The 22021-nt window shown below is 39.5% G+C and overlaps 2 protein-coding genes across 11 annotated transcripts in view; one reads left to right on the top strand and one right to left on the bottom strand.

Annotated features, from left to right (window-relative positions):
* The window catches only part of GSDME (gasdermin E), a 35512-nt gene extending 21826 nt beyond the window's left edge, over positions 1-13686 (top strand). For all 4 annotated transcript variants that reach the window (XM_081882218.1, XM_081882219.1, XM_081882221.1 and 1 more), the window contains 5 exons: positions 8523-8699; positions 11298-11425; positions 11573-11765; positions 12422-12495; positions 13210-13686. In XM_081882218.1, the coding sequence (XP_081738344.1) occupies positions 8523-8699; positions 11298-11425; positions 11573-11765; positions 12422-12495; positions 13210-13449 (812 nt within the window). In that variant the 3' untranslated portion in view covers positions 13450-13686. The remainder of the gene's footprint in view (positions 1-8522; positions 8700-11297; positions 11426-11572; positions 11766-12421; positions 12496-13209) is intronic.
* A 749-nt stretch (positions 13687-14435) lies between these two features.
* Positions 14436-22021, bottom strand: part of PALS2 (protein associated with LIN7 2, MAGUK p55 family member) — a 37855-nt gene continuing 30269 nt past the window's right edge. For all 7 annotated transcript variants that reach the window (XM_081882162.1, XM_081882167.1, XM_081882163.1 and 4 more), the window contains one exon: positions 14436-21368. In XM_081882162.1, coding sequence (XP_081738288.1) covers positions 21192-21368 — 177 coding nt within the window. In that variant the 3' untranslated portion in view covers positions 14436-21191. The remainder of the gene's footprint in view (positions 21369-22021) is intronic.

Below are 22021 nucleotides of genomic sequence, written 5' to 3'. Positions count from 1 at the left end.
AAGATGAGAAAGAAGAAGAGAGAAGTCCCTGGAGTACTTGGAATATTAAAACTAAAAAGAATAAAGCAACATGATTGGGACTTTCCTCTTGAGTATGGAAAACTAGATGGTCCTTCACAGCAAACACTCTTTAACATTCTGGATGAAAGAAAATATGATGTGACTCTGACTGAACTCCTTCGGGGTCTTAGGACCAACAAAGAGGATTACCAATATAGTTGGCAGAGAGGGACTGACAGAGAATCAGACGCCTCGGACGTGAGGAATCCGGGCTAAGAACTATTTTTTGTCTGTTTTTTGGACATTTGTCTGGGAAGGGACAGAAACCGGGGCAGGGGGGGGAGAGAGAATAGAACTATAAAATGTTATGATTTGTTTTACTTGGTCAATGTGACCTATAACTAATATAATAAAGGGAAAATTTGTGGAAGGGAAGTTAGATCGACCTTAAAAAAAAAGAAATTAATGATTATAAGAGAATTGGATAAGTTGAATATAGATAAACAAAAAGAATTTAATTTTTAAAAACAATATGAATTATGTTTAAGAGGTTAGGTAAGAACTTGCTGAATTAATTTTGGAACTGGGATGTAAGAGGAGGGGGTGGGGGGAAGTCAATGAAAGTGGGTAAAGAAAATTAGGGTATGTAATTGTATTTGTGTGTTTGTGTGTTTTTGTCTTTGTGTGTGTGTTTGTTGTTATAAAATGTAAAAACCCAATAAAAATTATTTTTTTTTTAAAAAAACCCACTCCCACTCATTTAGAAAGTTCACATCCACACTACAAATTAAAAGGTTTAGCAGGGTTTGAGCTGCAGCACGAAGGGGATGTAACAGACTCCGTGTTGTGAAGCCTCAGGCTCCGTGTGAAAGCGGTGATCCTCCGACAACAGTCATAAAACTGGGATAAAGTAAACCAACTAAGCTGACAGAAAGATTAATTGAGGAACCCAGCGTAAAAGGATTACGAGAGGCAAAAGGCGAAGGAATCCACTACCGGCGGTAAGAGAAAATGGAGTACAACGTAAGGCTGGGAGAGAGGGAAAAATAAAAAAACTGCCGCTAAGTGGTTGTAGAAGAGAGACCTCAGATACAAACTATAAGGACTCTGAGGCAAAGTAACAAATGAAAATATCTTAAGGGACTAGAAAGAAGTGAAAGGAACTTTTCTGTTCAACTTGGAGAGATAGCAGTGCTAACGACCGGGAGGAGATTGCAGGGGCGGTTTCTTGGCAGTTAACCCCTTTGCATGCCGTCTGTGAACATGGTCTGAGTCTAGCAGCATACGCTCAGAGATTTTATTATTTACACCTCTTTGTTACTTACACCTCTCATATTGGAACAAAGGACAGAAACTGCTATTCTACTTGGGCCAGTTAAAAGAGTGAAAAACAGATCAGCAGCAGGAGGGAGGAAGACGCGGAGAGGCAGCGCCCTTCCAGTGACGTTTGGGAAGAAAAAGAGATTTGTTTGTTTGGAGAAAACACTGAGCTTTCGTATCAACACCTCACTTCTTGTTCTTTTCCCCGACATAAAGAGATATAAACTAACATTTTGGCTGAAGAAGAGGGGGTTTTCTAGATTAATTTACTGCTACAGCGGAAAGAGATTGAGAACTTTTGGAAAGGCGGAAAGCGTAATCAGGATGGTGGGTTAGGACTTTTTGCCATATATAAAAGCTTCTTCCCTCAGGAGACGTCCTAATTTGGTCCTGCCCCACACCCATGTGCCTGCTTTTGGATTAAGACTCTCCCCACACTTTGTTTAAGTTCCAGGGACTATTGGTCACTGGGACTCAAGCCAATGGTCTCAGCAACTTTGGTGAACTCTGCAAGTTCTCTTTCTTTTTTTGTGTATTTTTTTGCTCTGTGCCACTTGCTGATATTTTGGTCATCCTCTGCCTCTCCCCATTGTTTGATTACCTCCTTTACCTTGATCGCTTTTTCCTATCCTCCCAATAGGCTTCTTCTTTTTCCTTGGTATGGTACCTCCTTATTCTTAACCTCCCCCCCAACGGCTGATAACCAGTAACTTATGAGAACAGTCGTGGTGTGGCGCGGGGAGAGAGATAACTGGCCGTGAGACCTTACGGAAGATAATAGATCTAGGACTTGGAAAGTTTATAAGGCACCACAGTGTGAGTGCGGTGGGGACTAGTTCGGAAGGAATCTACGAGAAGAACAGAGAAAGCCAGCAGGTGGTTTCAGTGACTGCCAGGGGAGGGAGAGTTTTCAATATGAAAAAGGGGGTGGGAACGCCACCAGAAAGGAGGCCATCCAGACAAGAAGATGGGAAGGAGGGGAGGGAAATCAAGGACTATGACAGTTTAATGGTTGAGATAAGGAAGGAATTTAAGCATAATGAGCAATATATTGAAAGAAAACTACTGGAAGTACAAGATACGTTGGATAAAAGATTGGAGGGTGTGGTGGGAGAATTAACAGGAAAAGTTAAAGATCTATCGGTAAGAGCCAAGGTGCTTGAGGACTCAATGAAAACGGTGCAAAAAGACACAAAGGATAGTAAGAGGGACTTGGACAGGATTAAAGTAGAAGTTAAGGAGATAGGTAAAGTACAGGAAGAATTGTTGGATAGTATGGCAATGACCCAGATGAGACAGAATCAAGTTAATCTGAAATTTAGAGGGATCCCAGAGGAGATAAATGAAAACCTAAGATTTAAAATGGTGAAAGAGCTGGCAATCTGGTTAAATAGAAAGGAAGAATCTGGTTAAATAGAAATATTTGCCATTCTGGCAAATATTTTCCGGATAAAAACAAAGTCAGCAAAAGCCAAGGGGAAAAGACTGCCAGGAGATGTATTAGTTATGTTCAATTCGATGGATATGAGAAATGAAATACTGAAACAGAATTATAACAAAAGGTTATATATTGGAGGAAACCCAATTATCATATACAAAGAGATTCCTTCGAGATTTCTTCGAAGGAGGGATGCTTATAAAAAATTACCTAACCAACTGAAGAAAAATGGGATCCTATATAGATGGGAATTTCCGGAAGGAATTTCATTTTATTTTAAGGAAAAAAGATTCAAACTGTCCAACCCTTCAGAATTAGAAAAATTCGCAAGAAGATATGAGAAAGAACTCGGAAAGATGGTAGGGGGGGGGAGGAGGAGGGTGAACGACTGGGGAGTGGGGACGGAGGCGGAGAGAGTAGAGAAGGAGAGAGGGAGATAAATTCAGGAGAAGAGAGGGAAGGAGAAGAGATAGACGATAAAAAACAGTAGATTTAATCTAGACTTGATATCCTATTACTTGCATACAAGTGATGGCTCTAAAAGCTCTGACTTGGAACGTGAACGGACTTAACAATAAAAATAAAAGGAATCAGATTGCACATATTTTACTAAAAAAGAATCTCGACTTAATTTGCCTTCAAGAGACTCACGTAATAAGAAAGCATAAGAGAATTTTAAGCAATAAGAGATTAGGATTGGATTTTGTGGCTTCAGATAGAGTTAAGAAACGAGGAGTGGTTCTATATATAAAGGAAAAACTTGATCCAAAATTACTATATAAAGATGAACAAGGGAGAATGATTGTAGTACAGATTATGTTTCAAGGAGTAAAGATTATTGTCGTCAGACTATACGCACCTAATGACAGAAAAGCAGTCTTTTTCTCTGAATTAGGTATCAAGTTAACAGAATGGATGGATCAAAAGATGATAGTAATGGGTGACTTCAATGGGGTGGTGTCACCAAACCTGGATAGATCAACAAGAGAACAAGAGATTAAGGAAGGCAAGCTACCGCGGACATTTTTTGATTTGGTTGATAATATGGGATTAATTGATGCGTGGAGATTCAAAAACCCTACTGTAAAACAATATACTTTCTTCTCAAATCCTAATCAGAGTTGGGGGAGAATAGATGGTATTTGGATCACTAAGGAATTGATACAGAATCTAATCAAATCTGAAATTCTGCCACAGACTATATCCGATCATAACCCAGTATATCTAGAGTTAAAGGGAAAAGAAGTTAGAGTACTTAGATGGAGAATGAACGAATCTCTATTCAATGATCAAAAGATAGTGATTAAGGCAAAAGAAACGATTGAAGAGTATTTCAAGTGGAATTTAAATAAAGGGACAGCTTTAGAAACGGTTTGGGACGCGGGGAAAGCCGTCATGAGGGGCTTTCTAATTCAGAAAAACAGCCACCAAAGAAAAGAAAAAGAGAAAAAGAAGGAGGAGATTTTAGTACAGCTAATGGAGAATGAAAGACAATTAACTATTAAGTCAGGTGATGAGACTATAAAACAAAAGATAAAGTTATTACAAGCCCAATTTTTTATGATAGTAAACCAGGAAATTGAGTGGAAAGTTAAAATGTTGAAACAGAAGAGTTTTGAATCTGCTAATAAAATAGGGAAATATTTGGCCTGGCAACTAAGAGAAAGGAAAAAAACAAAATACGATCTGTAGGATAAGGGATGGAGATAAGATAGTGGAAGATCCAAATGAAATAAAAAGGTTGTTTCAGAAATACTATAAGGATTTATATAAAAGAGGTAAGGAGACAGGCGATGATATAGAACGCTATCTGAAAGAACATCATTTACAACAGATACCAACCGAAGAAAAAGAATTACTAAATCAGCTGATTACAGAGGAGGAGGTAAGGAAGGCAATATCAAAGATGAAAACTGGTAAAGCGCCAGGGCCAGATGGTCTGTCAGCCAAATATTATAAAGTATTAAGTGATCAAATAAGCCCAACCCTATGTGAAGTGATGAACAATATTTTAAAAGAAGGGAAGACCCCGAACACCTGGAAGGAAGCCTATATTACATTAATTCCTAAAAAAGATGTGGATGCCTTAGAGGTGAAAAATTATAGGCCGATTTCATTATTAAATAATGATTATAAATTGTTCGCGGATGTAATGGCAGAAAGATTTAAAAAAGTATTAAATAACAGAATCCATAAAGATCAAACGGGCTTCCTTCCAGGGAGACAATTGAAGGACAATGTAAGAAATGTGATAGATATCATAGAATATTTGGAAACCAGAATAGACAAACAAGCTGCCTTGATTTTCATTGATGCCGAAAAGGCCTTCGATAACGTTTCTTGGTGCTTCCTGACAGAAAATCTAAAAACGATGGGGCTGGGTGAAAGATTTAGAAAAGGTATAGAAGCTATCTACAATGAACAAAAAGCTAAGCTAATAATAAATAATTCAACATCAGATTTTTTTGACATATCCAAAGGGACTAGACAAGGCTGCCCCCTGTCCCCTCTGTTATTTATAACAGTACTTGAAGTACTTACTAAGAGACTGAGAGAGGCAGCGGAAGTGAAAGGGATTAAGGTAGGGACTAAAAAACATAAGATAAAAGCTTTTGCGGATGATATTGTATTAACTCTAGAAGACCCGAAAAATAGCATGAAAGAAGCCTTGCAAAAATTTGAAGAGTTTGGAGCAGTGTCAGGCCTCAAGATTAATAAAAATAAGACTAAAATGTTGACTAAAAATTTAACTAAGGAAGATATTGCAGAACTAGAACAAAAGACGGGAATTATGACGGCAAAGAAGGTGAAATACCTCGGAGTGTGGATTTCAGCGAAAAATATTAACCTATATAAGGATAATTATGAAGTCACTTGGAAGAATATTAAGAAAGATCTTGAAATCTGGGAGAGATTGAGGTTATCTTTTCTGGGGAGGATAGCGGTCATCAAAATGAACGTTCTCCCCAGAATGTTATTTTTGTTCCAAACTATTCCGGTACTAAAAGGTCTAAAGCAGTGTAAAGAGTGGCAAAGAGCCTTAGCGAGATACATCTGGCAAGGCAAAAGACCACGAATAAAAATGAAAATATTGGTAGACAAAAAAGAAAGAGGGGGATTCTCTCTACCGGATCTAAGTTTATATTATGAGGCAGCATGTTTATTGTGGCTGAAGGATTGGATAAGATTGGAAAATAGGGACATCTTGGACTTGGAAGGTTTCAATAACAGGTACGGGTGGCACTCGTACCTGTGGTACGAAAAGGTGAAAGTTCATAGAGGCTTTCTAAATCATATTTTTAGGGGACCACTGTTCCAAGTATGGGAAAGAAATAAAAATATATTGGAAAGGAAGACACCTTGGTGGATCTCACCAATAGAGGTGTTAACTATAAAAAAAATAAACATGCAAGGGAAGAATGCCACTTATGAAGAACTAACCTGGAAGACAGATCAAGGGATTAAACTTAGACCATATGAAGAGATCAAAAATTTATTTACAGGGTGGTTGCAATACCACCAAGTAAATGACTTGCTAAAAGAAGACAAAAAGAAAGTAGGATTTGAAGATAAAAAAATCTAAATTTAATGTAGAAGTTATTGAAGGTAAGAACAAAACACTGTCAAGAATATATGACATTTTGCTGGAGTGGTACACTAAAGATGAGGAGGTGAAGGAGGTTATGACTAAGTGGGCGATAGACATTGGGTATAACATCGATTTTGAGAGATGGTTGGAACTATGGAACAAAAATATGAGATTTACGGCATGCACGGCACTAAAGGAAAACCTGTGGAAAATGATCTACAGGTGGTATCACACACCAGTGAAACTAGCGAAGATTTATAAGTTGAAGGATAAAAGATGCTGGAAATGTAGAGAGGTAGAAGGCGACCTCTATCATATGTGGTGGTTATGTTGCAAAGTGAGAGGCTTTTGGGAATTGGTTTATAATGAACTTAAAAAAATCTTGAAATATACATTTCCCAAAAAGCCAGAAGCCTTTTTGTTAGGAATGGTCGGCAATGAAATTAAAAAAGACGATAAGATCTTGTTTCTATATGCTACGACAGCTGCAAGAATTATGCTAGCACAAAATTGGAAATCAGAAGTAATACCCAACATAAGTGACTGGCAGGTTAAAATGATAAATTATGCTGAGCTTGATAGAATATCAGGAAGATTAAGGGACCAAGACGAACAGAAATTTCATGATAATTGGAAGAAATATTTAACGTATATGGAATCTAAATCTCAGGTGACACTGGCGGGGTTGAAATAACTCTAACAGCGGGAAAGACCTAGGTAAAAGAGGTAAAAAGTACACGACTATATAATTTATTTGATACTTACCAAAGGAGTGGAGGGAAGTCCAAGGCTCGGTTTAGACTAACTCAGTCATGTATTTTATCTATGATTTGTGAAGTGGATATAATTTGTATAAGGTATGTGGTGGATTTTTTGTTTATGTTTTTTCTGTGTATATGTGCAATATGAATAAAAATTGAGCAATGAAAAAAAAAAAAAAAAGAAAGTTCACATCCACACTACAAATTAAAAGAGCATGGCTTCCACCCCCAGCCCCCAGAGAATCCTGGAAATCATAGTTTGTTGAGGGTGCTGGGGCAAACTACAGGAAGAGGCAATGCGCTTTAAATGTATGGTGCAGCTGCATCCAGAAACAAAGCATATAATATTATTTTAGTTTTTCCTTCTGCAAATGAGAGTGCTGCAATCTGACTGCTATATGCATTTTCTAAAAGCTTATAAATCATAGAGTGAATTGATTGTGATACTCAAAAGTGCTCGCCCTCTCCCTCTCTCTCTCTTTTTCAAAAAAGATCACACCTTGAATAGAAAGGGGCGGGTTGTTTAGCTGCTGCCTCTTTAAGATTCCATAAGAGTTCTCTGAAAAGTCAGGAAAAACTTCCTTGACTCAAAGTCCTTTCCTGGCTGGGCTGTATGTGCGGCCTGATGTCCACTAGGGGGAGAGGTGGAGCCAGATCCAAATCTAACCAGTTCCATCCTTTGTCAAAAGCAGATCTACACATATTTCTGTGTGGGCCACGCAGAGCAAACTTAACCCAAAGGTGTGTAGTCAAGTAGCCCATCCTATGGGAACGGTACTTAATGATAGCAAGCCACACAATATTTAGGTTTTCATTTCACTGTCTTTCTGTACAGATGGGACAAAGAGGGAGTATGAATCCTGAATCGCTAGGACTTAAGTTCCTTTGGGTGACAGCAGAAAAACTGTTAACGGTATTCATCCTAGTAGTTTGCTTCTATTAGCAAATGTGTATTTTGATGAATGGACAGCCGAGTAAATGGACAGTTAGATACAATCTCTTTCACATAACTGTGGGTCTCGTGGTGTGATGTGTTATTTACCGTAACATGACAGGAGGGAAATGTTTCTCATGGCAACCTTCACTAGTTAAAAAAATTTAAACATGGTACTTGGATCCAATTCTCATTTATATCTTTGAGGAGCTGTAAACTAAACATACCATGTTTTAGCAAACTTGCTAATTAGCTACGATTGTGTAGCCCTCCTTCCCAACCAGTTAAAGACTTGCTGGGCAGTAATTTAGCAGTTTTCTTTTTCTCTCTAAAAGTTCAGGCGCACAGGAAGAAAAGTTTAATGTGTGTGTGTGTTTGGCAGGCTAACATGTAATCAAAAGGCATCTGCTGGGTAATTTTTTGTTGCTGTGTTTCCAAAGTCTTTCTGGATAACTCAATCAAGCCCTTTCTGTTTGACAGAATTCTGCCTGCTACATGACCAAGAGGGTGGCTTTGAAAGGGAGAGCATGGAAGGAACGGCTTATCATTCTGCAGCTTTCCGATATTCTTTCTTCCCCCATCTTCTGGATGCTGTCGATAGTGAGAATCCGCCAGGCCCCGTCCCCAGTGATGCCCCATTAAGTGTTTTGAGCAAAGGTAGGACTGAGTGGAAAGTGTTAAGAAGTACAAAAGAAAACCTGGCTCACATTAAGAACAAAATGGGAGATCAACCTGTTTTCAGTTTTAAATAGGTCTTCTGAAAAGCTCTTAGATATCAGGGTACACAAAGGAACGTTGGGATGTGCGTAGGAGAAGAGTGTTGGAGATAGTTTGCCAACCTGATTGCTGCAGCATGGAAAGAGGAGTTTGAAATTCCCCTCCCGGTCTGTATTTCCAGCTCTTGAACCTAAGAAAAAGACAATTATATTGGTATTGCAGCAAACCTCACACCCAGCCCTTAGCCTGAGCAAGACAGTGTTGTGCAACTTACTGTTAAATGGAGAGGGAAACACTGGGGTCAGCTGCTGGTTCATAAAATTCTTATCCCTCCGAGTAGAAAAGGCCACATGCTCCACGCGTTGATATGTACAAAATAAAGAGGTGGTGTTTTGGATTTGGGCAAGGATTTTTTTTGTTATCAATGAATTGAGATCCTCTCAATGGATTTGAGATTGGTGCCCACCATTGGATATATTTATACCACTCTTCCCCTCAAAGTACGTATGTGGGTTTGCTTTGGATTCCCCCCCAAAAAACTGGGAGGGGAAACGAATTATATCTTCCCCTTTGTCCACCTCCAAGTTGCTCTGTACAATTGCATCCATATTTCTGGAGCGTTTTCTATGCACACATTTTTAAAGGTGTGGTTTCCTTTTACATAGTATGCTATTGGTCTATAGGCTCCTCTCCTGGGCAACCGTTAAGGCATGTGAAGGTACCAAATGTAAAAATGTGGTGCTTTGGAACGTGTGCTCCCTGTTCTGCTTGGAAGGTAGATCATCCCTTGCCGTGAACTTAATTGCAAACTATTTTGGCTACGCTGTGCCCCTTCCAAACTGTTCCAAATTAATGTTTTAGGATGCACGCATGGAATAGCAATTTTTTGAGAGCATTTGTTGCACAGCATGGAAACATTTTCTTAATTAAATTCCCCAGCAGAGGCTTACTTAGCACCTTGACCCTGCAGAACCTTGTTTTTGCCCAGGAAGCGCTGCCTTACTTGACAAAGCCATGAGAGAGGTAGATGCAGAAGCTGTAAATGAGGGTCAAATTGAGATTTAGGGCAGCGAAAATTGGTTGCTGGTGTGCGCTTGCTGTATCTTGCCCAATTAAGGTCTAGTCAGACAAAGTTGTGACAAGAAAAAGAATTAGTTTGTAGGACAGGGGAGAGCAGGTTGCAGCTTGCTTTGCCTTACAGCTTTGTAGCTGCTTTTCCTGCTTCATCAAAGCGTTTCCATAACACCTTTGCATAAGGCCTCTGAATGTGGTCTTTTCCCCAAGTTCCCAAGTTCCAGAGCTATGATAAAAATCAGCCATTTTTCAATCAATGAAACAAAATAGGACTTTCTTTGGAATAGGTAAATTGATTGAAAAAAATGAATCTCTTTGTATTGCTGTAATTGAAGTGATTTTTGTTGAAAGTCTCCCCATGACTGTTTTCCTAGTTTGCTGTTCTGTGTGACTATTTCAAAGGCTTGTGGCTGCTTCTTGATTTCATTGGCTTACTCTAGCCAGTTCAAGCAATCCTTAAACATATTTGCAACTGATCCAAATTTAGGCCTCATTTGCCATTCAATCCCAGGTTTTATTATCTGCTCTATAAATGAATAGTACATGAATGTACTATGGGTTTTTCTCTTTTACTGGCTGAGTGCATCCAGAAAAAGCACTTATGTTGCAGTTTGAGTTATGTTTGAGTTCCGGGCATTCACTGTGCTAGCTACTCTTCATACATTTTCTGCACATAAAAGCTTCCTCTTTCTAGAAAGAAATCAGTTTTCAAAATAAATGCTGCCCCATATACACCCTGATAAATCATAATTGAGTAAAACATGTACAATATATTTACCGTATATAGATGTAGCATTTATTAAAATGAAACAAAAAACCAGAAATAAGTGGTGCATTGGGTGAAAAAGGGCAAATTCAGCATTTTTTTAAAAAAGTTTCTGTTAATGAAGAAGAGGCACAACAATAAGTAGGAACAGATATGCTGTTAAAACAAAGGTGAGGAACCAGGGGCCCTCCAGATGTTGAACTCCAATTCCCATCAGGTCCAGCCAGCATGGCCAATGGGAGTTGAAGTCCAACTTCTGGAGCATCACCAGTCCCCCGCACCCCTAAACCATTTGCAGAGTTTTATCTCTCTAGTGCAGTGCAGGCTACAGAAGTGGAGTGCAAAGTAGTTAACAAATGGAGGGCAAATTTGGCATTGCGCTGTGATTTCTGTCCCAGGAAAAATTGTATTATTACGCCTTGAAAACATATTTAGTAATGCTCTAATTCAGAAATGGAGATCTTGTCGTCGTCCCCCAAACTGCAAGCCCCAGCCCCAGCCAGCATGGCCAGTGGACAGAAATGATGGGAGTTGCAGTCCAATATCATCTGGTGCCGCATCCCTGCTTTTAAAAAATGTTTCATTGAACTGGTAACCTTTGGTTGAGATGCTGTTGAAAGTTTTGTCCCTTCAAATCCCTTTCAGTGTGGTTTCTATTAAGTGGTTGCTTAATGTGTGTCCCCTTTTGTCTCTGAAAGATGCCTTGCAGTTCAAGACCCATTTCCAGCCCTTCATGAAGCTAACGGAGGAAAAGCAGGGAACTTTATACCAACTACTCTGTGATTTTCTGCTTCAGGAAGAAATGGTGACTGAGCTGGAGGATGTGGTAATCTTTTTCTTTCTTTCCAAATACACAAACTTTCTCCTTTTTATTTATAAGCAATAATAGCTGATTTTTGACCCCCGCCCCCATGGGCTGATGTATTTCTGGTCCCATATTCAGCACCCCATCAACACTGTCTGTTCTTTACAGCTGGACCATATATGTACAGAAGACAAACCAGAACTCCTTGTAATGGTGGAGTCAAAGCCACCAGAGCAGAAAAACATAGAGGATTTCTTACAGCTTGTTGGAATCCGTTTACGGAACAAACAGTTCCTGCAGGACCCACTTTCCAACAAGGAGCTCCTCTTAGCGGCTCACATCCTCCTCAGTGCTATAGCAGGTACAGTAAGAAAAAAGAAACTAGCTGCTTGGTGGTTCTAGAACTGTGGGAAAGAAACACCCACCCTGAAAGACTTTGGAAAATGGGCAACAGCCGTAGGCTAGATTGGGTCAATGGCCAAATTTTGTGTGAAGCAGTTGCCATTTCTTCCCTTCCGTGACATCATTTGTCTACTCTATTCCAATTCCCTGCGATGAAGGAATATTTCGCCCAACGTGGGGCTTGAACCCTCAACCCTGAGATTAAAAGTCTCTGCTGACTGAGCAATTTTGCTTTCTCCTGTGATAGAAGTAAATAGCATGCAGTCTTGAGCAGCAGCATTGAGAGTGCAAAGCTCAGTTGCCTGGTTCAAGAAGCCAGTTTGCTACATTCTGTGAAGTTGATGGTGGGTAAATTGAGGCTGGAAGAGAGATGTTCGCTTCTGCTGGGAAACTTGTTAAGCTATTGCTGGTTCCTGAAGAATAGCAATGGCTGTTCGCTACTTGATATTTTTTTTTAAGAATCATTTTTCTCATTCCCTCCCCCCGTCCCCCAATTCTAGATTTCATGAGTTTACGTTGTTAAGGTTTCCATATAGGCTTGTTTCACTGATATGATATGTAAAAATTTTCAATTTCATCCTTGTTTCGGTTTGCCTCTTTATTTCCTTGCTGCAGAACTGTCTGATTATGCGCTTGTCCTGCTTCGCGCCTGCTGCGAACTCCAGGTTGTCCCCGCTCTGTGTTGCTTGGTAAGTCCTGCAATCGCAAGTGTGCAGTCACGATAGCAGCATGGCTTTGCCCCTTGCATCATCCGCGGCTGGCATGGCCAGTAATCAAGGATGCTGACAATTCTCATCAGTAGCATGTGGAGGGCCAGAGGCTCTGTCATTCCTGGCACATATAGCCCCATTATAGCCTTACATGAGCCCTAGGATAGGCTTATACTGCCTGACAAGGTCATCTAGTGAGTTTCCTGCCTGAGTGGGGATTTGAACTCAGGTGTGGGTTAAACCACAGAGCCTAGGACTTGCCAATCAGAAGGTTGGCGGTTCGAATCCCCACAACGGGGGTGAGCTCCCGTTGCTCGGTCCCTGCTCCTGCCAACCTAGCAGTTTGAAAGCATGTCAGAGTGCAAGTAGATAAATAGGTACCACTCCGGTGTGAAGGTAAACGGTGTTTCCGTGTGCTGCTCCGGTTCACCAGAAGCAGCTTAGTCATGCTGTCCACATGACCCAGAAGCTGTACGCCGGCTCCCTTGGCCAATAAAGCGAGATGAGCGCCACAACCCCAGAATCGGCCACGACTGGACCTAATGGTCAGGGGTCCTTTTACCTTTACCCTTGTTCAGCACTCTCTCTAGACACTTCCTAAATATTTTAAGTCCACCCTCGCTACTGAAGGGGTTCACTTGAAATTTCACTGTAAATGCCTCTTAACCTTTCTTTCTCTCTGTCTCTGAACAGCCTAACAGGACCTTGGCGGATGGCACGCTAACACTTGCAGATCCAGCGCTAGCTCCCCTTGCTGACACCCAAAGGTTTCAGATAGCACAAAGGCTGTTTGCATTATCAAACATTAACCTTGAGATGATCGAGTCTTGCATAAAAGCTGTAACCATGAAGAAACCCAGATTTTCCCCAATCATTCTCTATATAGCATTGTATGGACTTCATGCATTAGGCTGTAAAACAGCTCAGGCTTGAAGCAGCGGCCTGGGTGGTTTAATAGGATAACTAACGGCAGTATTTAATATCTGTCATAATAGAGTTGGACCTGGCTGATTTGCATCATTACAATGGGAACATGGGCAAATTGGCTGTGCCACTGGAGCATGGCAGAAGTTGAAATGGAGTGTATAAATGAAAATATTGAAGAGCCATGCAAGGGTGCTTCATCTGCAATGCACATATTAAAATACATCTTCAGTTTTTGTCTCCTCAGAGGTTACTTCAGAAGCATTTATTTGTTCTATAAGCAGCCTTTGCTTTATTGCTTTGTTAGCGTTTGTATATACTAGAGCAGAGGTCTTCAGTGAGTTGGGACCACTTAGTGGGTCTCGGTCTGATCTACCAGCATTGCAAATATATGGTGAAAGAGTTAAGAAAGGAGTCTCCAAATGCATGTTTCAGTTAAAAGTGGATCTTGGGTCTGAAAAGGTTGAAAATCCCTGTACTAGAGAGTTTTGTTATCCAAAACATCTTTGTGGAAGGAGTCATTTCAAATCTGACCCAATTCCGTTTCCTTGAGGAAGAGGTTGTAGCCACACATGCTTTGAGTGCAAAAGACCCTTGGTTTAATCTCTGACATCATGTAGGTGTTAGCAGAAATCTAGGGGTGCAAGGAGAAGTCTTTGCTAAGTGGGCATAGTATAAGGAAGCATTGTGTATTCATCCTGCTCATCTGGGTTCCACCCCTTCCTTTGAAACGGTTTAGACCTTTGGAAAAAGCAATCAGGTTTTGAAACATGCCCTATATTAACTGGGATGGCGTATTCAATGTTTTACTCAATAAAAGAGGGAATTCACTAGCATGGCTAATCTATACATTTCTGTCTGGCCCCTCTTTGCTTCCCCCATTTTCTCAGCAAAGCAGTGATGTTCAGTGGTGACATTTACCCTACAAAATGATGTTCAGCAACATTCCGTCAGAGGCACTCAGGAAAGGGCTAGGAAAACTTGCGAGGCAACCCTTTTTCCAATATTAAATTTATTTCATATATACAAAAATACTTTATTAGGAGTTAACAGGATTTCACAGCTTTGTACATTTCAACAATTATACAGAACAACATATGCCTTTAGCGTGAAAACATTGAGGGTTTTTTAAAAAAGTTACTGTTGTTTAGCTGAGTAGCACTTAGCCTTGTTCTATGGAACTACTTTAGCAGTTAATCAATTTCCCCGTGGTCCATCAGAATAATCTAAATTGATCAATGCACCAGACAATATTTTTCTGGGATTAGGCTATCAAGGGACATCTTACAATTCTTATCAACGAAAGTCCTCTTCGGGTGTAACTGCCCAGTGAGGCAACATGAACAGAATAAAGCCGCAAGGCTGTGCACTTAGCTCTGTCTCTTGAGGCCATGCAAATCCTTCCAGCCCTTTGCACAATTGAAATAAACTTCTGCAGCGAGGAGCCTTGTTCCTTCCATTGAAGCTCCCCATGATACTGCAAACATTGACTTTCCTGGTTCTCAGTTGTATAGGAAGCCTCCAGGTAGGTTCAAGTCTCCTCACCACAGAAGTTTACTTAAACTACACAGCGCCTTCCTCTACCAATGCTGTCTCTTAGGGCAATAAGGCCTGAAGAGGACTAAAGTCCAAGGTTTAATCAGATTGCACAAATAATACATATCAACTTCAGTGCACATACAGAAACCAAATAATAAGTGATAGATGCTTCATAAAAACCTAAAAAGTACCAGCAATCTAAATTATGAATTGTATAACCTTGACATAATTCAAAGTTTTGGAATCTATCCTTATAAAATACAAATAATAACAACAATGTACAGTTGTGTAGGACTTGAATATAAAAAATGCATGTTAGTGGCAGTTGATGTGCTACGTTAGTTTGAATACTGATGCCTGTACAAAGGTTTGTTTTTCCTGATCAGTGCACTGCCCATTGATAAAGCTTACCAATTTTCTAGTAGCATGTAAGAATGGCTATTTTAGGACAGCCTCAATGACACATTTCTCCTGTCTTTAAACTGAAAGAAGCAGGTTAAAATTAATTCATGGAAGACTGATCAAAGTTTTCTGCCACAGTGCTGCCAAAACAACAGATCCAACCTATGCCTATTCAGTAGGGAAAATTAAGGGGAGATTACTCTCCTAGCTGCAATAATCTATTTGTCTGTCTACTACAGAAGCTGCACTATAGCATTCTACAGAATAAACCCATAGGAGGCAAAGCCCTTCAATACTTTTTAATAGATCTTTTAAATACAAAAAAAGCACTTACCGGTATAACTAGATTGTGGCCAACTGTTTTATCCTCTTCATAGCTGTTGTTTACTTAGTTTTTATAATGACAAAGTTCCTCTTTAGCAGCTATAGTCATAACACTGAACTGTAATTTAAAATGTAAGCCAAAGTAGTTTACAGCCAAGACAAAAACTTCTGATTTAAATTTGGGAAAATATTTAAAATTTGGTTCAATGATGCCAAAACTGTGATTAACTTCTCCCAGCTAGACCACACAACTTTCTTACGGCTTATGGAATGCTGTACCTTGCTCCAAGGTTTTAAAAAAATACTCAAGATCTCAAATCAGCAAGTTTCATACTATTTCATTACATCAATGAATTTTGCTTGCGTCTAGTATCATCATTCCCAGGGTGAAAACCAATATGGACTTCCTAGTTGATACCGAACTCTGTGCACATCTGTGCCATTTGATCATCTTTCTCCCTTGCTCACAAGACTTCACTGGAGTTCTTGAAAGCAGCTGCCACTACCCTCCCAAAGATTCTACAGCCTATATAAAATACAGTACCGACATATAGTTTCTTCTGCATCTGTAGACAGTATAAAAACAAAGCACTGAAACCCTGGATATACCACTGCATCTTCCTTTTGAGATTTCTAGTCCATACAGTTCACTCAGACTTGATTTTTTTTATTTTATGAAGCCTTAAGTTGCTGGGTTTTCCTTTCTAAAAAAAAAGTTCCCAGGAAAAACTCATGCTTGGAAATCTGTGACCCCTAAAGCAAGATCTAGCAACCTTCCTGTAGTTTTCTCCAAGGTTAAATGGCTTCAGTTTATTCATAGATTTTCTAAAAAGAGAGTTCATTACAACTGTAGCAAAGTTGTTAGCACAAGAGAAACAGGGCCTCATACTTAAGCAAAGGGATTTGTGTTTTTGGCATACACATCCAGTAAGTTTCCAGGTTCTGCATTGAAGACAAAGAGATACATGTATCTCTAAGGCATCACTGCATGATGTGAAGCAGAAAGGGAAACACTTGCTCACCAAAAACCCCTAGACTCAATTTCCCATGCCTTCTGCCCTGCCCTGGCTCTACCTCCACCCTTGTAGTTTTACATTGCAGACTTATAGTCTGTCACTAGATACCTTCTACTCCTTATGTTACAGTATAATATGGAAACGGCCCAGGCAATATATTTACAAATTACTTGAGAATATTTTAACACTATAGCAGCTCTGTTGTTCATAAGATCAAGTAACCGGATACATACAAAAAGCCGTATATAAGCTAAACTTAACTTTGAGTAGATCTGAATCAGCCTCATCCATATTGTCTGCAATCCTCAACATTTTGGTGTGAATTTTTCAAGTGAAAAAACTCCAAGCAGAATTCCAATATTCTCATTCTAAGCTTATGTACAAGTATTAAACTCTGTATCGCGCAATGAACTGCATAGTACCCAAGGAATTCAAAATAAAACATTTTCTTTAAAAAAAATACAACCATATAACTTGGCTTAAGATCTACAGTTCACTTTTAGAAGATTGCCAGATTTTTATCCCTCAATAAAAAGCTCTCTCAAGAGACACTGAGCACATATTTCTTTGAAGGTGGGTAGTAAAATGACCAATGCACTTTTAAAGGTGTTCCATTTGTTTTCTACCAGACTTACCTACTACTGTAGGACATTTCTACCCATCTTTCTAATTCCTGCTGATCTGTGTGACTTTAGACTATGTCCAATAGAGGCAGTTGGATAAACCAATGTTATTTTTATTGTGGCGCTGTGGGTTGGCGCTGTGGGTTAAACCACAGAGCCTAGGGCTTGCCGATCAGAAGGTTGGCTGTTCGAATCCCCACGACGGGGTGAGCTCCCATTGTTCGGTCCCTGCTCCTGCCAACCTAGCAGTTCGAAAGCACATCAAAGTGCAAATAGATAAATAGGTACCACTCCGGCAGGAAGGTAAACGGCATTTCCGTGTGCTGCTCTGGTTTGCCAGAAGTGGCTTAGTCATGCTGGCCACATGACCTGTGTGCCGGCTTCCTCAGCCAATAAAGCGGGATGAGCACCACAACCCCAGAGTCAGCCACAACTGGACCTAATGCTCAGGGGTCCCTTTACCTATAGGTGGCACACAGCTGATCATGTGCAGTTCAGTAAATGAAACAAAAAGCGGCAAGCAATTGTGTTTTGGCAGAAGTGACAAGTGGCTTCATTGGGTAATTAGAATGTAGAGCACAACCATGTATGTATGTATGCATGCATGTATGTATTTGAGTTCACTGGTGCTTACTCTCAGGTAATGGAAAATACATGTGAAGTTGCCCGCATTCTTCTCACTTTAGAAGGGAGGGAAGCAATTTTTTAAAAACCCAGCTTGAGCCCCTAAAAGCACATAATGTAGCAAGTGCTCTTTCCAGTATCGTTTGGGATCATTATGCACCGGAAACTGCAGAGGCAAATGGTCATCTGCCTTGGACTGTAGCTACATTGGCAACAATTCTCTGAGAGTTCAGACAAAAGTCTTTCCAGGACTACCTGGAGGTGCCAGGGACTGAACCTGGTACATTTGCATGCAAAGCAGATTATCAGCCAATGAGCTGTGGCCCCTCTCTTTAAAAAGTCTTGATACAACAACAGTACAATACTGAGCACATCGCCATGGCACTGTCCTCAGCAGAAGGACCAGGATTTTGGCTGCTATTATCTGCCTCTCCCCTCCAAACGTATGATAGCAATACACGGGCTCAACATTTGAAAATGCTGCAAGCTCAACATGTTAAAGTACAAGTACAGCAAAAGTTGATTTAGTGGCACTGTGGTGTGGAAAGTAAAATCACTTTTTGAATATTAATTAGGGAGGAGCTAGCTCAACCCTCCTTTGGCATCACAGTTCAAAAAGTCAGTTTATTCTGCCATCGTGTGAAAAGGCATGATTTCATGTTAAACACAGTTGTTCCTAGATCTGTTTCCTGCTGGAGAATGGCAATGACACATGTTGTTTCAAACACACACCGGACCATGGTTGGACTCAAAAGGATCAACCCATGGCTTGGCTATTGCTGCTCCTAATGACACAGTTTAACCAGTTCTTCCAAAATCTCCACAGTAGCAGTAACAGTATAAAAACTGCATGTCCAGAGAGCTCGCTAGCTCTCTCTCAATGTGCCTGACTTTAGGGGCAGCAGTTAAGACAAGCATTTTCTTTTCGTCTACTGCCCCTGGGCAGCACTATCCATTTTCAGAGCTTGTGGGACTTATAACCAACATCTAATTCCTGTTAATTTTTCATGAAACTCTGACCTATTTGCTAGTAGCTCTTCCTGCTTTCCAACCCAAGTGAACCATACCCATCCACTGTGCTAAAAGCAGAACAGAATGCTAAGAGGATAGGGAGCAGATTATGTGGCTATTCAGTCTTAAGATTCTCTCTCTCAAAAATAGTTCATGTTTGGAATCTGAGCAAGAAGAGCCCCAAAGCCTGGGCTTCCTTTGCTCAAGCTGGTCCAAAGATGATGCACCAAACCTACTGAAGCACTGGAAAACAAAGGAGCAGGAGTTAACATCTGAGGTTAGGATTCACTGACCTCTTGCAAGGTGCCATTTAAACACAGCTTTGTCCACCAAAAGTAATCATCACATTGTGCCTCATCCTTTAATCCTACAACAGCATCAAAACTGCAGACATACTCTTTTAAAGTGTCATTCTGGGTACCACACAGGAATATAATCTTTCCACAGTCTCAGCTGAATACATTTTTCAAATACGTAGCCTAGAGATTTAACATAATAGAAGTTCTTAAAAAATATGTTATATTGTTAAAGGCTAAAATCTTAAGTAGCAACAGCAATTAAGACAAAGGTATGCAATAATCTGCATAACATTTACAAAATATACTGAAGTATTTAAAAAAATACCTTAAAGGTTTTAAATATATAATACCTTTTTGGTGTCTCGTCGTGTCTCTGTATAAGGTAAAAACTATCCAAACCCTGTTTTCTTGTGCACAATCAAAAAAAATTATAAAACATTTTAAGAACTTGTTTGCACTGTCTCAGCCTTTTCCAAGCTTCTCCTTTGTTGGCATCCTATGTATGGAACTTTGGTGTTGAAAATAAAATCTGAAACCAAGTGCCTGCCTTCACATGGAAAAAATAAATGAAATGGCAGATGACAACCAATTCAGGCACCTAGCATGTTAGTGATGAATGGGCGTATTTACAACAGCAAGCATAATATAAACTATGGTCACCAGACTAGTCTGTCCAAGTGACAATCTGCATTTATATTCATTAAACAGAATATACATCAGCAAAAGTATTTAAGTGAATATGAACCTAAGTTAGTAGATGAATTAATTTTGCCGAAAGAGAAGAGTTACTATGAACACTGGAAGAAAAAGAAACATGATTGTAAAACATAAATAAACCCACTTATAAATAACATTGATTTTTAGGAACTGACAATAATTTTAGGTTCACAAGCTATTTGGTGAATAACACAAGGTAACATGTAGCTCAGAAGTCCCATCACGTCATATTTCATAACACACATAATCACTCATAATATTCTGGCGTAAAATAAAAGCGCGTCACAGAACAATATAGAAATACAGAGCAAAGTCATTGTAAAGGAGCAGGTTCTGTTATTTTAAAGCAATGGTTTTTCACAAGTGAGAACAAACATCCTACATGCTGAGCCTCACTGCAAGGTTCTGTGTTGTAAGGCTCTCTTAGGCTATTTCACCATGATCCCAAACACAATGAATCACATTACATAACTCAGACAGTAATACTTGTTTCTAATGGGTAGAAATGTTGGCTCTCCAGAGCAGCCTCCTAGGGAAAGTTCAAGGTATTGCTTTTACTTTCAGTAAAAAGATATACAGGGAAGTCTACAGTACATCTGCCTAAGACAAGACAACTGCAAAACATGTCTATAAACATTAAGCAAAAAGGTGTCAGTAACATGGCTCAGTGCTGGTTGCTTAAGTATTGAAAATTCTGATCACGTCAAGGAGAGATACATGTTTATTAGGATAAGGATTAGTGTCTTCTTCTAAATAAGAAAAAACCAGCCAGATAAAACACTTGATTTAAACAGAGTTTTACAAAAAACAACAACATTTTTTCAAGTATTTTTCTCCTTATCACAGTGAAAATGTAAGACCAGATGTAGAAGTGAATGTTCCTTAGATGAGTAAAAGGCAAAGTAGTAAATCAAAACATTTATAAAAATGCTTCAACGCATTTCCTTCATGTGGTATGAATAGAAAGATTTGTAAAAAGTTAGAAAAATTAAAATAAATTACATATTAAGTACACTTTCCCTTCAATATATTGTATAAAAACTTGGAATAGCATACCATTATCTAAATATACACAGAATACAAATGCATCAGGTGCTGTTAGTGACTGGCACCTCTGTACAATGTGTTATCGGTATAATGTTTATGATGTGCAGAAAGCCTAGTTTGGTGCTTACACCAGTCTTCAAAAAGAACTGTCAGTATACCCAGCTAATTGGAACCCACTGTGGTTCCGTCCTCAGCTTCTCTGTAGCGGTTTGCAATTTTTCAAAGGCTTTGTCTAGATTGTCATTCACAATGATCAGATCAAAATAGTGGCTGTAAGCTCTCTGAATCCGTGCACTCTCATCAACTGTTTTCTTCAAATCAGTGTCCTGTTTGAAGATTGAAACAAATAAAAACATGATCTGAAAAGCAAAGGAAACTATAAATTCTGCTTTTGTTTTACCTCGGTTAAGGTTTTAAAACTGGCAGCCAGATTTTAAACATAATTTATTCAGAAGACATTCTTGAGGATCTCAGTGGGAACTGCTTCCTAGCAAAATGTGGTAGAGACAGGCTTAGAAATGCAATGATATCCTAAAGAGTACAAGTTTTATTCAATGCATGAAAATACTATATTTATTATATGAAGGTCTAAAATCCTCGATGCCCATAATTACATATAAACACTCTAGAATAATATTTGCATGTTAGTAAGTTGACTATAGCTCTGAATCAGCCAACTCTGAAAATATTTTTTTTCAAGTAGCACTATTGCCTCCAGCTCAGATTACAGCAATACAATGTACATGCATTTGAAAAAGCCCTAGAAAACTTTAGTTAGCAATACAGTGAAGCAGCTGCATCCGTACCAACATATCTCACCACTAACCCTAACACTAACCCTACAAATGATGCCAGTTTGTTGCCAAAGACATTTCAAAGAGCTAGTGATTATATATAAAGCTCTAAAAAGCCTGGGACCCAAGTACCTGAAGGACAGCATTCTACCACACAAATCTGCTCAAAGTCTGGGATCATCATC

This window comes from Podarcis erhardii (genome assembly GCF_964252035.2).
Source record: "Podarcis erhardii genome assembly, chromosome: 12".
In the NCBI taxonomy this organism is placed as follows: Eukaryota; Metazoa; Chordata; class Lepidosauria; order Squamata; family Lacertidae; genus Podarcis; species Podarcis erhardii.
This window is presented reverse-complemented; position numbering and strand designations above follow the sequence as displayed.